General features: G+C 40.7%; 1 protein-coding gene across 2 annotated transcripts in view; it reads right to left on the bottom strand.

The window, feature by feature from the left end:
• The window catches only part of LOC129776330 (neural-cadherin), a 107,521-nt gene that overhangs the window by 22,855 nt on the left and 62,519 nt on the right, over positions 1-22,147 (bottom strand). For both annotated transcript variants that reach the window (XM_055781916.1, XM_055781917.1), the window contains exons 5-8: positions 13,741-13,878; positions 12,862-13,099; positions 9,402-12,792; positions 9,153-9,323 (exon numbers count right to left, since the gene is read on the bottom strand). In XM_055781916.1, the coding sequence (XP_055637891.1) occupies positions 9,153-9,323; positions 9,402-12,792; positions 12,862-13,099; positions 13,741-13,878 (3,938 nt within the window). The remainder of the gene's footprint in view (positions 1-9,152; positions 9,324-9,401; positions 12,793-12,861; positions 13,100-13,740; positions 13,879-22,147) is intronic.

Below are 22,147 nucleotides of genomic sequence, written 5' to 3'. Positions count from 1 at the left end.
CACTTCGATCTCATAGTTTGGCATCACAGCTTGTATTTTTCTACCAATTACAATTTATCACTGCCCGAAATATTCCGAAAAGTTTTTATGTCTGGATTGTTTTAAAAGAAGACATTTTACGAGTTTGAAAAAATTTACTGCGCGTAGGCAGTACTACACACGGGTAGTTTTTACCCTTATATGGCAGATGAGGATGAAATATCGATTTTGGTTTCCCAGGGGTCGACATGAACGAAAATTGATTTTGGGGGTCTATTTTGAACATATACGCGATTTTCTAGCAAGAAATCTGAGCCCTAGATCGCATCAGTCTTTACTATATGTTATGAGTGCTACCAATAAGCTTCGAAGCAATGCTTTGAACATTCGATTATTTGCTCAGCTAAATGAGTAAATGAGCGAAGCAGGAAGCAGGATGCAGGATGACGATTTCAAATTGATCGGCCTTCCTGACAAAACCTTAAAAACTGAATTTAAGCAGAAAGGAATATTCGCATTTTCCGCATTTGTCAAAATTATCACAAAAGACTCAAGACTATGCTATATTATCATATGTCCCACTTGGACGCGTTACACAAAAATTTTACTAAGATGTTTTAGGATATTCAAAATTTTCGAATTTTTCAATGGATAACAGATCCTTACTATATCACAGTGATACTGCAATATAGAAACGCAGTATCCTGCGTTGTTGGACATTGCTGAAAAATATCTGCTCGTTTTTCTATAATCATACTTTGTCGAAAAAGGCTTCAGTGTGGTTACAAACAACCCTAACCGAAGGATCCATTTGAAAATCAACAAACGCGGATATTTAACGTATTTTGTACCAATGACGAACCAATATTTGACCGCATTCTTGTATTTTTGGTATACCCAAACTAGCGTTGCCAGTAAACATTTCATCTTCGACAGAAAAAATGCTTGTTCGTGTCCTGGAGCGTCAAATGAGCAAATAAAATCATCTGTCTCAAAAGCTTGAAAATGTTTGTATGTATGGGAGCAGACGTCTCTTTCTTTTCTTCTTTACTCATCTCTTTTGGGGTTGCACCCAAAAAAAAGTCCAAACGATGTTAACGGGGATCGAACCAAAGCCGGCTGGAATGCAATGCTGTTAAACACGGCCACGCTATCCACATAACTTCTGGTGTTGTTGTGTAAATGCGTGATAATATCATTATGGAATGAAGTTGGAAAGTATTCCCAAGAGTAAAAAGGAGAGCACAAAGGAGATGGTTCCCGAAAAAACGCTGCAGAAACGACTGCAGCAGAAACGACCACTCAGAAAAAGTGTAGTAGGTTAGAAATATTATAACACGGTATTGTATATCAAAACAAAAATTAACCGGGCAAAACGTATGCTGTACGACGCTCGCTAAAACTCGGTCAGACATTTCTAAAGAATCGTACCCTATGTTTCAATGCTGCATGCGTGATATCGCCGCTTCCGACGGCCTCTGAATAAATTTTGAAAAACGAAAACGGAAGAATAAATTTAGAATTGAAATTATAGACATTTATACACATAATTTTTTTTCTCCCGCGCCACAACATTTCTAGCCTACTACAGTTTTTCTAAGTACATAGTTGTTTCTGTTGTGAAGGGTGTGTCACATCAAATTGCATCACGGAAAAAACGCTGTAGAAATTTAATTTTTAGGAATTATATCTTCAGCTTTCGCTTATAATCAGATAAGAGTGTATAGATCACGTTGGCCATGCTTCACTGTCAATTTTTCGTAAATTTGGAAAAATGTCGTCGAACGAAAAAGAGCGTCGTGAATTAATCCTGTGCACTCATTTCGAGAATCCGGAGTTGTCACATCGGGACATCGGTAAGATGCTGGGAATCGTCCAATCCACGGTCAGCAGAGTACTAAAACGATACTTCGAGAACCTAACCATCGACCGGAAGGTTAAGAACGGCAAAAATGGATGCTCCGTCAGTGAAAAAGATCACAAGCGCGTAGTTAAGCAGTTTAGAAATGATCCGAGAAGTTCGGTCCGGGATGTCGCCAATAAGCTGAATTTGTCAAGTTCATTCGTCCAGAGGACCAAGCAGCGGGAGGGCCTGCGTACATACAAGGTTCAGAAGGCTCCTAACCGCGACGAAAGGCAAAACATGGTGGGGAAGACGCGAGCCCGGAAGCTGTACACCGAAATGCTGACGAAGCCGCATTGCCTGGTAATGGACGACGAAACCTACGTCAAAGCGGACTTTCGTCAGCTGCCGGGCCTGTTGTTCTTCTCCGCAGAGGACAAATTCAGCGTTCCGGAGGAGATTCGCAAGCAGAAACTATCCAAGTTTGCCAAAAAGTACATGATGTGGCAAGCGATCTGCTCTTGCGGAAAGCGGAGCGCCCTCTTCGTGATGACCGGCACGGTAAACGGGCAGTATTGAATAAAAAGTATGAATAAAAAGAAAATGCCAAAAGTTGTTTAATAGTTTTTATTTTACTGTCTAAAATTTTCAAAAGGATCAGTCTACTGGGCGAATTTCTTCAGCGTTTTTTCCGTGATGCAATTTGATGTGACACACCCTTTAGTTGTTTACTGTGGCGATTTATTCCGGTCATGAAAGGATATTAATTTCCATCTCGGTCTGGACCGTGTATGTGGCAAAGTATGCTTGTATCTTGTTTCGCTCGCTCATATAGATCTTATATTTCTATACATTATATATTATGCAAATGCTTACCAGTATTCGAGAGTCATTTTCTATTATTTTAGGCTCATTTAATGTAATAAATCGGGATGACAAAACATGTGCCAAAAGTTAATTTTGGGTGTAGTTGTCGATAGATTGGTTTGTGATTTGAATGTTTTTTTTTAGTTTGTGAGTGAAACTAAATTTTATGTCTATTTATATGATTTTTTTTCTGTATCATAGTGACTTTCAACACTTTTGGCCGGTTTGTCACATTACTTCCATTTTTTGAAAGAATGTCGGAAGTGAGAATCGAAATCGTGACCATTTGCAAAGAAATACGGATGCTACCACTACGCTAGATCACCTACATGAGAAAATAATATCGAGTTTACTCATTTAACTAACTGCAATGTTTTTAAATTGATTATTATTCAGAAAAGGATAAAAAAGACTAAAAATATGATTTTCAAAGAATATTGGCTATGGGGGCTAAGGTATGACTTCATTCTGGATAAGGGGTCTCTTGCCCAAATAAGTTTTAGAAAACCCTTGATCTAGTATGAGAATCAACCATTGGACGCTCCAGTTTTTTACGAACTTTTTGGCCAAAACACCATGGCCGTCAAAGTGTGAATAACAGAAAGTTCTTTCGTATACGAAACTGTTTGCTTGGAATGTAGTAGGATACCCAATAAAGACCAATAACATTTCCAAATTGAATCGATGTTACTCAATTTTTCTCTAGGAGAATCGGTTGCGAATGTTCATGTAATGGAGTAGCAAACCATTTGTGAATTTCGCTTATGTGCTTCTGTCTTCCGATAAAGAATATGGTTTCGTTTTATGCCATTAAGTTTTTAATTTTCAGAAAGAAGCCCAACCTATTGAAAAACAGAGCAGAGGGTTCAAAGTCCCTAAGGAGGATGGTTGTAACAGCTGTTATCCATGGGTATTTTGCAAAGAAAGAAATGGATAAATCCCTGATTACATCACTCACCACAGTGAATCCTGATTCTTCTTACCCATTCCCACTAACATTTTTTCCTTCCATTATAATCGCAAGGGAGATACGCTATAGAGGCGAACCTTCTGGCCGCGAGTAACATACTAACATTCCTTCCCTTCACTTTGGCTCGTTATTGACTATTTAACCCTTTCGCTACGAGCGTCGTCTATAGGCGACATCCGCGTGACGACCTGTGTGTACGAGCGTCGCCTTTAGAGAGGGTGATATGTACTGCACATCTATGTGTATACTTTTCGGCGCAATGCTCCGTACTGTGGTAGCACTCCAACGGAGCACACTGCCGTAGAGAAAGGGTTAAAGCTCGAATCATCGAAGCTTGCACAATGAGAATGATTTGCTACTCCCAAGCGTCATTCATTGTGTTCTTTGTGCAATTTCGCTGGTTCAGGTCAAACACGGAGTTGCTTATGTTAGATTCAATGACGGAACAATTGGAGCTGCATTTCCCTGAACTAATGCAAGGAAATTTTTTTAAGCCTGTAGGGGAATTATGGGTAAAACCGATTCTTCTTGCATTTAAAAGTTTAGACCTTTTGTCATGTAACTTTTTACTGCACCTTTTTAATCGTTCAAAATATTAGCAATCCAATAACGTATAATTTGCAACTATCTCCTATGACTCCTCTTAAAGTGTCCACATAGTATATGGACAGCCTCTTAGTACATTGAAAATATTGTAACAAGTTTTCATTCGTTCACCTAAAAACACCAATTCTAGTAATCCTTCAAAATTCGAGTTTTACTGAATGACTGATCAACAAATTCTGCAGAATGATATTTTGTACAGTTTAAGAGATGTTCTGTAACGATTTTATGTCAAAGAAACATGAGATGTCTTGAAAATATTGTAACATTACAAGCTATCCTAAATTCTGTTCTGAACTAAAAACATCTCGACCCGAACTTCAAATCCGCATTCCTACTTCTTCTTGTTCTTAAGTTACACTAACGTTTCTGCGTCCTTTATATTAGTACTTAGTTAAGATTTCTATGTCAAATAACACTCCATAAATGCATTCTGAGGGGCAAGCTCTAGAATACGCGTGACCACAGTCCAAGACGGAGGAAATTTCTTTGACGAAAAATTCCCCTGATCAGAACGGGGATCGAACAAGAACCCTCGGCATGTTAGGTTTGACGCTAACCACTCGGTCACGGGAGCACCGCATTCCTACACGCATCCTAAATAATCATAACCATTCTTTTCGCACACCACATCCGTACACTTTTCCGCTTTCTACATCAGCAACTCTCATTATAAAACGGGTAAGCGAACGTCGCCGGTCACGGTCGCCATGAAGGATGATGAGATAGAATGAACTGCATCGGTCGTCATAAAGGATGATTATGGTATTAGATGTACCTCAATTTACACCACCGATGTTCACCGAAAATTACCGAAATGCAACAAAATTTTGCATGTGGAAGTTTTATGGGGCAATCAATGTTTTTATGGTGGTTCGACACTTCCCCTTCCTCTCTAAGGAGGGGGAGGGGGCATAATCCGAGAGCTAATCATGCAAATGGTACCAAATTGAAGGATGATATGAAGGATTAAAGTTCAATAACTGTTTCATTGGTGGTTCGACATCCCTCCTCCCTCTCTAAGGTGCCATACAAATGAAACACAAATTTATGCATAGCTCGAGAACCAATCAAGCAAAGGGGTAAGCGTGAAACTCAAAGAAGTAATTCTCCAATTTGAGATTTCATAATTTTATTATAATTTCTTTATCAAACATGTATTGTATGTAAGGGAGATACATGTTATTTGCAAGAGATTGATAAATTTCGAACGAGAATTGTGTCAGTAAAAAAATTGATACGAGTGACGAGTTTTGGTGAAAGTGCCAAGAAATTTATAGTAGAAATAAATTGTAAAGCACCTGCACCAATGAACAGTTCTGCGATTGGACCCATAAACGTTCGTTTAGTAAAAAAAACGTGAATGTTTGATGGTATTGATTAAAAAAATCCAATCGATTCAGTAACTTATGAAAAGAGCATTTTTTTTTAAATTGTCTTTAATCTGCAAACATGATTAAAACTTTAGCTATGATTTTAAGTGTCTACACTCCAAATTTGTAGAGGAAAAATAATCGTTTTTGAGTTATTTGAAATCTAGAGTTAATTTTGTTTCCTCCCCAAAGATTTTATTTTCTCAGTATTTTTTTTCTTAAGCAGGGTTACCATATCTACAGAATAATCTGTATTTATACAGATTTTTCAGACCTTTTGAATCCAAGAATCTATAGATACAGATTACATGTTTTTTAGATTTCCATACAGATTTACAGATTTTTCAAAATAACGATGCAATAGTAGAAGCTTGATCTCAATAATATTTTTCCCAACTTACCAATTTCATTCACATAGCATTCGAATCAGTCTGAACGAGAGTAATTCTGCCATTCATATGTAGTGTGTAATATTGCTTTCTCAGGTTAATCTGAGGCGAAAAGATGCTAAAGTCTACGTCATCGGCTAGCTTTACTGTAAATGCGAATGCGAATGCGATGCAATGAATGCGTTCATATTTTTAATAATTATGCCAACCAATGATACTAACGCCAAGATTATGCTTCAAAATCTTTTATATAAAACAAAGTTTTTCCCACATACGTATAACTCATCATCACAAAAAAGGGAAACTTCGAAAAAATGGACTGCGCATATGTATTGCAGTGAAAAAATAAATTGAAAAAAAATTATTGATAAGTTTTCCGAATTGGAGTTTATTTCGTCAATTGGAATTAATTTTGACGACATTTATATTCACGTTTAGCCATTTTGTTAATAATAATGGATTTTCAGGTGGAAAATGAAAATGAGTCGCCAAATTGTGATCGTACAATTTGAGTAAAGATTATACGTTTAAAGTTGTCTTTATTTTGTTGTAGCCTTCTCTGGCAGATCAATATAACGGTGTGAAAAGTTGTTTTTTTTGAAAATTATGATAAAAAAGTGAACATTTGGGAAAACTAAATTATTATATTTCCTACAGTAATAAAAATTAGAAGCTGCTTTCGAGCTTGGTAATCTGATAGAGTTATTTGCTTCACACCACCGTAAATGTCGGAATTGTACATAGGTCATCGCAAATTATAGATTGATTTTAGTTTCTGTTATATATTGTTTGGACTTCAAAATTCATTCGACTCTAGCAGTGACAAATGCCAGTTAAAATATTGATCAATTAATTGTTCAGGAATTGAAGCCACAAACATGACGACTTTTGTTTATACTGAGTACCTTTATCTATCATTTATAGCAGCACCGTTTTGGATCATGAATAAGTTCACAAGTCATTAAAAATCGTTCAGAAAACTGATACATTGCTACATAAATTATAATATTAGTATACTTCTTTGCTGTGGTGGCTGAGAGCAGATAAACGACCGCAAATGGTTAATACAGATTTCGATACAGATTTTCTGAGAAAAAAACCCAGATAAAAAGATTTTTCGAGATCAAAAACACAGATTTTATTATGGCAACCCTGCTTCTAAGTTCTCCACTACTTGTTATTGAATCAACAGTGATTGACACAATGTCTTTCGCAACGGATTATTTTTTTTTATCCCATTTATTTATTTATCAGGCTCATTAGCATTTTAACTGTAACAGAGCCGGGTTTTTATCGTGTACATGTACATATGTTTATGTTTCTATAAATTGTAAATTACACAGTAGAAGTAGTAGCCATTTAGGCGTTAGGTTTTCTGTTCCATTACATTATGGAAAATTACACTGTAGTAACTCACTCACGATCGATCGCTTAGTAAGCGAACGCGTAACCACGTGGCTACGAAGACCCCCGTCCCCGCAACGGATTATGTCCAAATACATTATTTAATTTCAGTGACTAGATGTACAATTGACACGGAAGTGAGGTATGGGTTCACTTCGCTCCTTTAGAAATTAGATTCTGCTCCGGTTCCGACGTAAAAATACATAAAAATTATACAAAGTTCAGTAAACTTTGTCTAAAGATTCATATTTCGTAAAAAAAATCAAACACATCCGTTGATCTGGCCTCTCTGCAACAGAGTGAAAAATGCAGCCCTTCGAATTATGTAAATTGTAACCGTTCCTGCCATTGTTATCGCCCCTGAAGTAACACAGCATCACTCAAATATCATCGCACTATGAAAGAATAGCGAACTCCGACGACAGTCACCTCTCGATCGGAGGGAGGCATGATAAAACCGAGCAGCGACCACAATGAGAGCACCCCGAAATGAGGAAGGGTGATGTATCAAAATCACAATGAATAATGATTTTATGTTTCACCCCGCTGCTGCTGCTCCTGCTACTACTCACCGCAAACCGACGGAAGATGGAATGGCACGAATTTGGAAGATAGCACAACCACAATATTGCGGCGGATATTGTGAGTGATCCAGAAAGAGGATTATTCTTTTTTTTTGTTGCCGTTGTCGAGGAAAATTGTTATGAAAAGTAATCACACGGGGCAGAGAGATGATTACCGACGGCGATGGATAGAACGCTGTTGAATTGGAAAGTGGTTCCTGGGAAAAGTGGATGAGATGAGTTGGAGAGGGAATATGAGTAACTGAAAACAATCTCACAAATATATTGCAAAAGATAACAATCTACGAATGAAAATGTCAAGAGTACTAAAATATGAGATACTATGAAAGATGATACGGCGTAGCGTCGGTAGTCTGTAGTCATTTCCACAATGCACAAACTGAGGCGGAGAATATCGGACCCGATTTTCGGTACCTCATTGACACCTGTAGCAATTTAAGCTGAACTAACGTCTCTAATTTATCGCCCTCGCTGGGACAATTCCATCTACCCAGTCCCACCCCCAGCCTGTGTGTAACTGCCAACCACGAAATCGTAGTTTCAGTATGTGCGCAAAGCCGACAATAAGGGGTTAATGTAAACTCCACAAGTCGGCAAGTGCCCCATAAATCATATAATTTATGAGTGGCTATATTTTCATTACCCGAAGTGATGATGAACTATGGCCCCTCGCAAATCATGTACGACATCCGAGATGCTGTTTTTCAGGGTCCCCTTTGCGCTTCAGAGAGAGGGGCATAAAAAATACATCTCATCCCAAGCAAACTCACAATGAGGTCAACTCTTGAGTCTCCTCGGGGGTGGGCTCTGAGAATACACGTGATGAGATTTGTGGCTTCGATTCCGGCAGTTTGTACATTGTGGGGATGCTGTCGTGTATTTTTATGAGTGCTTTTTTTACTCAGTGCTCTTTTCATTTTTGTCGTTAGTGGATGGAGTTTGTCCGCGCGCTATGGTTCGTCACTCGTCGGGATGAGAGATAGGTTAGGTGTACACGGATGAATAATAAACAGAGAATTCGACATGGAAAGTACGGTGCGCCATGGCCAAAGTTTGATGTGAAAGATGGCGAGTTATGGAATGATGGCTGATTTATGAGGTATGCACGTTTGGGGTAATTTTCTGAACAACAGTACTTACGTGCACTCGTACTCGTTCCACAGATCCACACACTCGAACGGATCCGGACATATGACATTGGCGCACGGTTTGTTGGACGGGCAGTTGCGCTCAAGGTTACGGGCCATCGTTGCCTGACCCCACTGGGTACCGTTCATGGCCGGCGGAAGAGGCAGATGTTTGCCTTCCAGTCTGTTGGGAACGGTCATAAAACAAACAGCGTGAGATAAAATATCTCCCAAATTGAATACACAGCGCATCGGGCCTTACCTTATATCATCCAGACAGCTCTTCTGATAGTCAGCATACACTTCAAACGTCCGTACACCGGTATACTCTGCCTTACCACCCGCATAAACTCCCTCCTGTTTGTCTACCAACAACCACTGGTGTCCGTCGAACGTGAACGTTTCATTGTAGCGTCGTCCCTCGCCGCCATCCAACTCAAGGGTAGCCGCCGACCCGTGGCGATTCACCCTTACCACATGCCACTGCCCATCATCCACCGCAATCGCATTCAGCCAAATGTCCCGCTCTTCCGTCCTGAGCGAGTTCAGATTGTACCGGAAGCGCAATCTCGCGTCTTTAATCTCCAAAATACCATACTCCCGATTGTGCTGATCACTCACCCGGAACAACTCCCCGTGCTGCTCTCTCGTTCTGAATCGCAACTGAATCTGCGTGCTGAATCGGTCCGGTTCGAAACTAAGCGCATACTTCACATAGCTCTGCTGCTTGAACGTCGTCGGTATCGTAGGGATATTACAGGCTGGTCCAGTCCATCCGGGTCTGCATTGACACCTCGCCTCGGTAAAACTTCCCACGCAATTTCCATGCTCCCAACAGCGTGAAGTCTGCTCACTCTGACTGCAAACTTCCTCCGTCTGGGGACAACCAGCCACGCTGTTTCGGGACAGTCCAGGATGGGCCAAATCATACAGCTTACTGTTGTGAACCAAGTTCTTTATGCATCCATCGAAACCTTTACCCATCGGCATGTAGTTCCACCGGTAGTGCGTGGGATCGAACTGTTCCCGGTAGAATCCACCGATCTGCAACGGAGCGTTCACGTTCAGATACTCGTTGAACGGTGGAATCGTTCCCCGTGCCTGACACGAAGAATCGTCGAACTCTGGCGGCGATCCATCTTCCATCTCGGACACCTCCGCGGACTTACAGTAATCCACAACCATCCGGACGTTCTCCGTATCCCAGAAGATATCCAAACGATGCCATTCCCCATCATCTAGGCTCTTCTTCGTCTTCACCCTCAACTCGAGCGTTCCCGAGCCGAAATCGATCAACAGTCTTGGGTATCCTCTCTCCAATTCGACGGAAATAAAATCGGACACTAGCACTTCGTCCCGCTCTGGAGGTACAATCGGTCCGTTGTACAACAGCAGACCATCCGATTTGCGTGTGATAAACTCAAAGCTCAGATGGGAATCATCACACATATCCAGCGGTGGATACCAGGCCCAACCATTTCCGCGGAAGCTTCGGGTGGTTTGCTGACATCGCGGTCCAGTGTACCCTGTCGGGCAGGAACAAGTGAGTCCATACCGCGTCTCCATACAGCGACCTCCGTTGTAGCACGGGGATGATCGACAAGACTCGGCCTTGCTGAAGTTCCGCGCACCACAGGTACACTCAGCTATCACATCCACCCGGACTCCCACCAACGACGTCTTGTTAGCGTTCACCATGTACGGGAGTGAGCTTATGTCCAGCGTATTAGTGCACGATCCCTCGCACATCTGATTCTCGTACAAACACTCGTCGATTCCAACCATCGTTATGTTGATGCCCACGTCCTTCTCAATTTCCTCCCGATGCATCAGCACGATTCCATTCAGTCGAACCGGTTTGTAGTAGGGTGAACCATGTGCCGAGAACCGGACATCCGTTAGCGGGGGATGCTTCCGCCTCAGCTGCACGCTGAATACATCAACATTCTCACGATCCGTGTTCAGCAGATCCGCCAACTTGTCCTTGAACCGATCCAGCTTACTTCGCGACAGACTCTGCGTTCTGTAGTTCCACACCCGTATGAAGTCTTCATCCGTGATCCCCGCTATCCGTATCGAGCCACTGTTGATCACCGCTTCGTGAGGTATTTCCCGCACCGTTACCGTCACATTGGCCGGAACATCCGCTTGCGTGTGCTTCCGATCGTACACCTTGAACCGCAAATGATACCGCCCATCTTTCGTTCCAGTGCGCATCGTAATCATACCGGTGTCCTCGTCCAGCTTGAACCGGGCGTGCTCGTGGTTCGTCTCCCAGTGGAACTTCTTGTCCGGAAGATCCCAGTCATCGAGATCGTACACGTACACTCGTCCTATCTGGGTGTCCGGCGCCTGGCCGAGATAGTTGTAAACGAAGATTTCCTTCGATCCGGGCTGCATCTTATTGTCGTTAACGTCACCAATCACAACCGTCAGGGTGCTGGTACCGGTCATCGCCGGGTTACCGTGGTCCTTGATGACGATGGGAATCAGGTATTCTTTCTGCTGCTCGCGATCGAAGGATCGCAGGGAGGATACTATCGCCATGCCGTCGCCATTGGCTCCCTTCTGATCTTGCTCCACCTTAAACGAGGCTCGGATGATATCGTCCGCGCCAGGATCTAGTCGGAATTGGAACGGTGGTCCGTTGCTCTTGGAGCGGTCATCATCGTCCGTGGCTAGAATCTCCACAACCTTTCGAGGTGGTACATGCTCGGGCAGTACCGGTCGGTAGTCTTTTAGGAACTTTGGTGGATTGTCGTTGATATCCTGCACAATCACGGTCAGCGTTGCGGTGGCGGTCTTGGGCGGTATTCCATCGTCAATGGCCAGAATCTTAACCTGATGTCTAGGCGTTACTTCACGATCTAGCTGCCGCTGGATGGTGACGGTACCCTCCTGGTTAATCGAGAACTGCCGCTGTCGATCCGATGATCGATCAATTGCGTACGCCACCTTACTCTTGCCACCCTGATCCGGATCGGTTGCTTTGAAGGTTTCCAGCGTCTTGCCCACTTCGGCGTTTTCGTACACCGAAACCTCTATGTTTGGCCGCTCAAACTGCGGCTTATTGTCGTTGATGTCCCGAAGTTTCACAACCACCCACGAGTAAGCCACGTGGTACTTGTCATTGTCGTTGTCTTCCCCCTTGTCGTTCACCTGAATCCGGAAGCGGAATCCGTTACTTTGCAGCTGATCCTCGTAGTCCAGCGGCTGAACGATCTTCAAACTGCCCGTTCCGTCGTTGTTCCTGACCATTGTGAACTTATCCGCCCCATAACCACTGTTGTCGATCACCTTGTACTGGAACTTGTTCGTTTCGTCCTCATCGTGAACGGTCACGGTGAGAATCGGCATCTCCGGCAGATTCGTGCCATCGGTTTCGTCCACCTCCGTGAACCACTCGTCCTTGGTAAACTGCGGCGGCATATCGTTTATATCCTTGACGCGTATAGAGGCCGTCCCAGTCCCCTTAAGCCCCCCTCCATCCATCGCCACGACCTGTATCGAGTAGTCCGGTGTGCGTTCGCGATCCAGGCAACAGACGGCGGTTTTGATCACACCGGTTTCGGCCTCGATCTCGAAGATCGGCGAGCCGGTTTCCTCCTCTATCACATTCTTCTCGATCGAGTAGATCAGCTTCGCGTTCGTACCTAGGATTCAGAAAGTCAAGTGACATGAAATAATCTGCGATTTGTTTCGGTTTTTCATGTGGTGCCTACCTTCGTTGGGATCGTCATAATCCACGGCGGTCATTGTCATCACAACCATGCCGGCGGTACCATTTTCGGTCACATTGCCAAAGTACACGCCCTGGGGGAAAATTGGAGCGTTGTCGTTGATATCCTTCAGGTTGACCTGAACGTCGGCGTAACCGACCAAACCTTCGCCACCTTCGTCCTGGGCGAACACGGTGAAACGCCACTGCGGCCGACCGTTGGGTTGATCTCGATCCAGGGGCTGTAATAAAATAGATATGTGGCTCAGCAATGAACAAAAATTACGGGCTGTAATTGGATCATTGAAACGTTGCCTAATTGAAACAACTCTTTCAGCTGTGAATTCCGAGAGCTGACTAGAGTCTTAAGTTGCGAAATGTGGATATCATATCATCAATTCCACGAACAAGCGCTCATCCACATAGGCTCTATGATATGCGGAGGATAACTTTTTTTTCTGCTCCCGCTCTCCCTCCATTATCTGCCATCAGCAAGGAAGCAATTTTCTGACAGCACTCCATTATTAAGGTATCAGCATGCAGTGTGCCAAATGAAAACCCGCGCCCCGTTATGCAGATAAATTGCATAAGTTTTGAGATTTATTATGACGTCCCTCGCTCCATGCTAACTAACGCGTCCCACCCGAAGGATGATGATAATTGTAAAACGGGCGGCATTCAACGCGTCACATTTTTATATTTCTCCTCTTAGGCCTCTATTTAAACTCTCATTGCGATAGATAATGCGATCTCAAGAGGCGCCGCAAAAAAAAGGCAGGAAGACTATCTGCCGTCCTCACGGCGGTTTTTTTCCTCTTTGCGGTGCGAAATAATCTAGTGGAACTGTTGGAAATCACGTTTCGTCGGACAAATGTGGACTCACCTTGAGAACGAAGATTTCGCCGGTGGTTCGATTGATGTCGAACTTGCTGTTCGCTGGATTATCCGGATCAATACCTTGGCCCGTGAGGAAGTAAACGATGTTCTGGGGTCGATCTTTGTCGCCATCCGTGGCTGTCACCTGTGTGTGTCCCCGGCATTTGTATGTGAAGAAAAAGAGAGAATTCCAATTAGCACGAAACGGTTGGAGCACTCTAAGGAAGTAATTATTTCTAGTAGCATACGCGTGCACTGTAAGAGGAAGCTTGCACTCTCCTCGCCACTGCGAGTGGAATTCCAGGAAGGATTGAAAGGAGAATGAATTTATCTTCATTATTTGCCTTGTTATCGCGGGTGACGATGCTGAATTGCGTTGTAATTGGAGCAGCTGTCGAAGGATTCTGCAAGCTTACTCTAGCAGCGTCGTGTTAGTTTTCTGCTAGGATCAAATTTTGAGATAGAAAATTGCATGCATTTATCAAACCTGTGGGAGTATGTGTGTGTGTCAGTGTGCTGGAAGGGTTAGAATTACATTAAATTGGAGAGGAAGATTTGTGGAGCACCGAAACCAAGCCAATTTGCAAGCTGTTGAAAATTGGAAAGTTTAATTAGATAGGACATCTGCTTCCGTCAGATAAGTTGCTGCATGGGTCAGCAATTATCGCTTCCGCTCAGCGGAGGTTCGGGAGGAGTGGTTAGTCAGTTAGAAATCTACACGTGACATGTTTACTGTAATATAAAGAGCACTCGGGGCTGATTTTCATATGCACATGTTACCTTTACATTACTTACTACAATGTTACTTGGAAACTATAAACATTTATCCACGTTTCGATGTTGAAGATAATTTTATTAAACGAGTTTACAATCCTCCTCTATAATAACGATTATACAGTGTCCAAAAGAAGTTGAGTAACGCTCTAAGGATGTCTCATCGCAGGCCAGGCTTGCCACACAGAGATTTGTTTGATTGAATATTAACAAATCATTAGAGATACAAATCAGGAAGTCAGATGTCATTTTGAAAATCTAAGAAATTTATGTGATTGTTTTTTTCATTTCCCTTTCACTTCAGCCATGGAAAATTTCGATTGATGCATTTTAGTTTATCGAGGTTACGTGGAATCGGAATAGTCTCTTCATTTCGTTCATTTATGCTACACTGCGTTTTCACAACTATAAAACCACTCATTTCTTCTGAGTTTCCAGAGATATGTGAGAAGTCGGTTGAATTGAAGTATATAGTGTAAGATATAACAACTATCTTCATTTAAAAGACTGGCCATTTGAACTTTATTGTTTTGTTCAGGCACGAAACATTCAAAAAACAAAAATTCCAGTGTCTCATAACTATAGAACCATATGGAAAAACTCTAACTCTTTTACAAAATAAACGTCAATATCACATGAATTACAATAAGTTTCTAATTCGTAGGTCATCTTTAGTTTCTCAATCAGTTTCAAATAACCCATTCGGGGTGGTTTTGACCAAGCTGTGCCATGTTGCAGTGTGTATTTCGTTCTACGCAGAGGATACTGCTCGTTTAAGCTCTTCGAATCACTCATACTGCTTGTAATCTTGTAATTTTTTTGAATGTTTCGTGCCTGAACACAACAATAAAGTTCGAATGGCCAGTCTTTTAAATGAAGATAGTTGTTATATCTTACACTTCTTCTTGAATGGCGTTAAAGTTCCCTTGTGGAACTTTTGCCGTCTCAACGTATGCATTAACTAGCGTCATTTATTAATACTTGGTCGAGATTTCTTAAGCCAAATAACACGCCTTGAATGTATTCCGAGGGGCAAGCTCTTGAATACGCATGACCACAGTGCAAGTCGAAGGAAATTTCTTTGACGAAAAATCCCCCGGCCAGAACGGGAATCGAACCCGAACACCCGGCATGATAATGTGAGACGCTAACCACTCGGCCACGGGTGCACTCTTACACTATATACTTCAATTCAACCGACTTCTCACATATCTCTGGAAACTCAGAAGAAATTAATGGTTCTATAGTTGTGAAACGCAGTGTATCGTTTCCCCTTCATTCGGAAAGCAGAAGCTTTCATCGACGCATGGAACTACTCGATTGATTGCTCATTCGTTTCATTTTTGGCCCGGATCGTCTTCCAAACCAAATAGTGTTGAATGAGGTATACTGCCGTTCTACGCATAGTTGTCCCGTGTTCCAAAATCAGCAACTGAGAGAAACGATTTCAATGTTTTCTAGCATATTTGTCTACCAGAAGCTTTAAGCATTTCGGTTTAGCAATACACTGGGTTTTAATAAGCAGAGAATTATTGTTTAAAGAAATGTCAAAAGATCCCCTCATTTGAATGCCTAGAATACCAACATGGAATAATTGAACTTGATGTTATTTTTTGAAATACTGGGAACAAACAATAAGTTTATTTTTGTGTTTTTTCGAAAGATTATGCATGAAAACATCGTTTTATGAACAAGGGAGTGATCTGCAATACTTTGCGGAATATAAATCATGTTGTTATTAGACATTCGCTTACAAGGTGTACACGTGTTCTGTTAAACTTTTTTTTTATTTGTTCGAGAATTAGTTCGTTCTTCCAAACCAGAAATGAGTGCATTAGCCCTGCTTAAAGCGTGACATAAAATTCTTGTACTTGAACCGATTCATTCATTTTCGATCTACAAAAAATACATGGCGGGACAGTTATGCATAGAATATCAACATTGGGCAATTGTGCTTGATGTTGTTCTTTTTAAAGCTGGGAACAAACGATGACTTTTATTGTGTTTTTCAAGAAGATTAGGCATAAAAACATCGTTTTATGAAGAAAAGTGAAAATTGTCAAAAAGTAACATGGAACAACTATTCGTAGAAAGGCAGTATAGGAGGGCATATCAGTCACGCTTACCACGCACATCACCGGTGCCGACACAGCTGATTACACAACTAAACTGCACAAACTTTTTCCTCACCATTTTCATTTGTTTCAGTGAGTACATTTCCAATACAACAACGAACCCCTCATTTGAACATAAACTGCTCGAATGAATGAATTTTTCTATTCGCTCTGAATATGACGATTGAAAACTTCGCTTCGTCATTTTCGAAGAATGAAACGAACGAACTGAGACGAAAGGAGTGCGCACGAAGGAAGAGAGATATATTGAACGTAAAAAAAGAGAACAGCAATATATGGAGAGCGTGAATAAGGTGCCTCATGAAATGCAGTTGGTTTATTATTGAGTGCAAATTAATGAATGAGAGTGATTCTGTAAAGCCCGGACATAAATTTTCTTTTCTTGATTGCATTTTCTTATACATATAGTGCCCCTTTTATACTATTTGCCATGAAAGAAAATGTGGAGTCTGTTTTGCTCCAATATATTTTAAATAAAAGTCTATTTATTCGTCAACAAAATCAATTCGCTTGATTTTGTTTGTATGAGTGTTTTCAGGTGGTATAAGTTAAATTTTTTGTCATGTTTAACAGAGCAGTTAATTACGTGTCATGACTGACTTTATATGAAGAAATAAACGTTATTTACGACATTTACCGTTTTTATTTTATTTATAATTTATTGATCATTTATATATTTATTCTGTTTATTATTTTCAAGTGAAGGGCTTTACATCACGAGGTAATTAATTCTAGTAGGCGACTCCCCTGATAAAAAACAATATCAATAACAAGATGTTCTGCACCTGTAGATAGAATGCTTTCTGCCTTATTGAGTTCTTGATGGTTTCAGATAGATATAACACTAGGATACGGTACGGCATGGATGTTAATCCCATCTATTCCTCATTATTACGTAAACATAAAGCAGTTTCAATTATGTTCGTTTTTGAAGTGACAAAAGTAGATTAGAAAGATATTAAAACTCGAATCACTCAACATTTGGACACACTGTCATTTTTACAGTAGCGCTCGTAGTGGTCGATTTTGACAGAATATTTGATAAATTATCCTTTTTCACTGATGAATGTTTTGTTACGATTCATACAGGTAAAAAGAGGTGAATCAGAAAGCCAGCCAACAGAAATGAATTAATCTGGTACCCCTCTGCTGATATTCGGCGTGGTCAGTCTTGAGTAGGGTAGCATAGCTTAATTTGGATAAATCTTCCACTCGCCCTCAACGTCTGGGTGAAAATAAAAATGTCGTTCGAATGGGCGAAAAAAAGGATCAGCAGCTGGATTGGAGTGTATTGAGAATAAATCGCCACAGCTCTCGGATGGTGATATTGGTAAGACATACAACTCCAATAAAAGTACCCTCCGGAGGATCTTTCTACGAGAAGGTTATCGTTTGTTTTTATTCCCATTTCGGGCGGCTTCTGGTTGAAAGAGTTATGCGATCCACATCGAAAAACAAGCTGTTTTGACGTAGGATTACGTCTTTCGGGTCGAAATTGACGACACATGCGGCGGTTCCCTAACAGAGACATCAAAACCAAGCTGCCTGAGGGAAATCGACATTGCAAATACATGAAAGTAGGGGGAACTTTTGTTCCTACCGAAATGTGTTCCCTAACAGAGACATTAAACCCAAATCAAGAGTTTAACGATGTAATTTTTCAAACATATCCAAAATCAACAGATAGCCTAACGGAATCCTACGTAAACTATGCCGACGTGTCTCGGACATGACCCTCCTGCGAATTTTTTTTCTTCATGCGTTAATTTTTCCAAATGCTACCGAAATTTTGATAAAGATAACGCGGTGCAACTTTTTCTTGATATTGACTTTAAAAATTTCTCCACCGAGAAAAATGTCTGCAAACCCATGTATCACTACTCCTGCCGTCTGATAGTTCACGGGTCAGCGAATCAGGGTAAGCGTGAAAACATCCTAGCCGGTCAAAGTAATTCGGGTACTACGGAGATAAACAGATGGAGTGATAAAATGACTGAGGTAACCAACATAGTGCCCTGAAGTTGATGCGAGGAATGTCAAGAAAAGATCGACATTGCATTATAATCGAATCAGTTTTTTTGTGTTTTTCCTAGACAATGTGTAAAAACTTGTTCATTCGAACATCTTAACATTTTTATGTCATCAAAGTTATTGCGAAAGGGAGCTGAATTGCGTTGAAGTTGAATTTCAATCGAGCTGTATTTTTTTTAGCTGGAAATAAAAATTCTCCACTTAAAATCCGTGCGGATCAAATCACACACATCTCGGGAATGGAGTGATATGCTAAAAATATTAACCGATAAAAATAAAGGTATTTTATCAGATGAAAATATATGAAAATAATTTAAGTGCGCACATTTCTCATGATACACGCCATCAAACTTTACACACTTTAGCCTTTTTGGAAAGTTTGTTCCTAGAGCTAGTCATATATGCAGTGTTTCAAGACGTTTTACCACTATTCGTAAGCTTCCGCTACATAATTGCTGAATATTTTCTATTGAGTATAGTCTGGAGCAATTGAACAACTGAACAACCTCCCGGATGTTGTTATAACTCACCAAATCTGGCCAAAACTGCACTTTGTGTGCTCTTATGAACGTGTTCTGAGGTAATCCTCTTTGTACTACTATGAGTCTATCGGTCCGTTTGTGATGCAAATGTTGATTTTCGCTCCTGCACCTGTAAAAACCTCACCAAATCAGGAACTTATGAGCAACTTATATCTGCCGGAGACATTTCATCGTTCAAACTAGCGTTGGCAGAAAACATCTCATCTTCGGCTGAAATAATGCTTTTTCATGTGCTGAAGGGTCAAATGAGCAAATAATGAGCTATTTCAAAGGCTTTAAAATGTTTGTATGAGCGACCTCTTCTTTTTTTCCTTTTTTCATTTCTTTTGGGATTGTATTAAATAAAGTCCATCCGATGTGAACGGGGATCGAACCAAGGCCAGATGGAATGCAAGGCTGTTTAACACGATCGCGCTATCCACATAGCTACTGGTGCTGTTGTATAAATGTGTGATAATATTACACCTCATTATAAAATGTAGTTGGAAAGTGTTTTCTATAAGTAAAAAGAAGAGCATAAACGAGAACCTTTATCTATATCTTATTTGTGATGTATCTCCTGTTTCGCTCGCTCATATTGACCTTATATTTCTATAGCACATACAGGGAAACTTCGATATAACGTACCCTCGATATATCGTACCCTCGATATAACGTCACTCGATATAACGTACACATTTCCAAAGTGTAAAGGAATTTTTTTTCAATTTTGTTTTTCTGATAGAACAATAAATTATCTGTATTGTGATGCTGAAACAAGTTTTGTATCTTCAATCAATCCCGAAATACAGCTGGTTTTGTGATTCCGGATTCTAAATGAAACAAGCTTTAATCAACAGTACGAAGGGAAACATCATGAGAAAGGTTGGCTTCGTCTTCTGATTGAAGTTATTCATTAACTGTACTAAAACAGCAACACAATAATGTATTATAGACTTCGTTTGTGAGTACTTTATTATGCTTCGATATAATGTACAATTCGATACAACGTACAATTTTGAAAATGAAATGTACGTTATATCGAAGTTTACCTGTATATTTTCAAATGATATACAAGTATTGGAGAGTAGCGCATTTTTTGTATTTTTTCTGGTATTCCTTGTCATTCAACTTAGCTCGAGAGTACACCCAAACTAGTTTTGGCAGAAAAGATATCATCTTGGCAGAAAAGATGTCTTTTCTTGTGATAAACTGTTAAATTCATAAATAAAAGCACCTATTCAAGAGTGTAATTTTTTTTTCATATATGCATGAAAATTGTACCAAAAAAATTCCAACCAATTGAACCAAAACCTGATCGGTTTAAAGTATGTTCCACACGACCACGCTATCCACATAACCACTGGAGCTGTTATCTCGCCACATTATAAAATGAAGTTCCGTGGTAAGTAAATTGTGTGGTCTTAAGTTAAATTATTTATATAGATGTACGTATCATAAGTACATGAGGATGAACTGCATTTTCAAGTTTTCTCGGTAAAAAAAGGAATTGATTAGAAAACAGTGTTTGTTTACATCCATAAACCAATCGAAATCTGGTAACCGACCCCTCTATTAGCAGGGCTCTATATTCTACATATATTCTACATTACGGTAGTGACCACAGGAGCTCGGAATTGGACATCCTTCAATTTCAGATATTGCGTAGTCTGGTATGTTCTACTGGAAAAATTGGGCAAAGACGTTAATATTTTTGCAAATTTTGTTGAGTTGAGAGTAACTCGATAGAACAGGCTGATACAGACCTTAAGCAAACAATTTACAACAAATCGCAACATTGAGCAATTCAGTAGTTTTTATATTTTCGAGACAATCATTTCACTCTTCCACTTACTCAAACGTGGTAGTATACAAATTTATTTTTCGAAGGTAGTGAATAAGTGGTCACAAATCGCCTTCGAAATCCAGCACTGTCCGCAAACGTCGGGCATTGGTTTCATCAGATCTTTTGATCAGCTAGGACTGAATAATATCCCAAATCACCTGTTGCAGCGCGTTCTTTAGCACCGTTTTGTGTTTTGGAATTATATTTTGCGATCGATACTCGATTGAGGACATTAAGTAGTAGCCACTAATGAACGATAAAAGCTATCTGTTGAGGATCATTGGCCTGTAAGAAGTAGTAGCCATGGGAGAGATTCAATTTCTGCACAGTGGATTGCAGATTGCGTTTCAGAATATTCAAATAAACTATCTTGTTCATCCGTTGAACTGTGTGCTCCCAGTTCCAGAAGCAGTTATTGTACCCCTTTGTTTCGCTATTGTATTTCACTATTGTGACCAAGTGTAGAGCCTAACCAAAAAGGGTAATCTTCGTCTCGTCAGTGAACTCCTAAGACTTATCCACAACATAGTTGTCAAATTTCTATATTTTTTACCGTATGCATTGTTGAGCTGAAGGGATTTAAGGGCAATACGACCTCTCAGCTTGTGTGCCATTCAACAGCTGGTGTCTGCACTAAGAAGTCGTCCGATGGAGCTAGTCACTTCTGTAGTCATAATCGGAATACTTGTTCTGGGATTAATTCGTAGTATTCGTACTATTGATACTCCGCAGCGAGGTTTGTTTTAAGTCTCCTCTTATTTCCATTTGATTTTCAGCTCTGTAGGATGGATATTTCTGACAGTAGCTGCAAGCCTTTATTCTGCACGACAAATGGCGTGAGATGACTCGATTCATAGTATTAGAAAAGGCGAATGGCGTGACTATAGTTTCTCATTAGATGAGATTTGTAGTCGTGTTTTTTTCTGTTATAGTCTCGAGCATGAGCGAGTAGCTGAAAGTCGACATTGAGGATAAAGAGAGTGACTTTGCTATCTAGACTAGGCTATCATGTCATTCGCGATGCACAATGAGGGGGCTATTTTACCTTACGAATTCCCACGACAGCTCAGTATGATTATTAGCGTTCACTTTTCTTTCCTCTTGTTT

This window comes from Toxorhynchites rutilus, chromosome 3 (genome assembly GCF_029784135.1).
Source record: "Toxorhynchites rutilus septentrionalis strain SRP chromosome 3, ASM2978413v1, whole genome shotgun sequence".
Lineage (NCBI taxonomy): Eukaryota > Metazoa > Arthropoda > Insecta > Diptera > Culicidae > Toxorhynchites > Toxorhynchites rutilus.
This window is presented reverse-complemented; position numbering and strand designations above follow the sequence as displayed.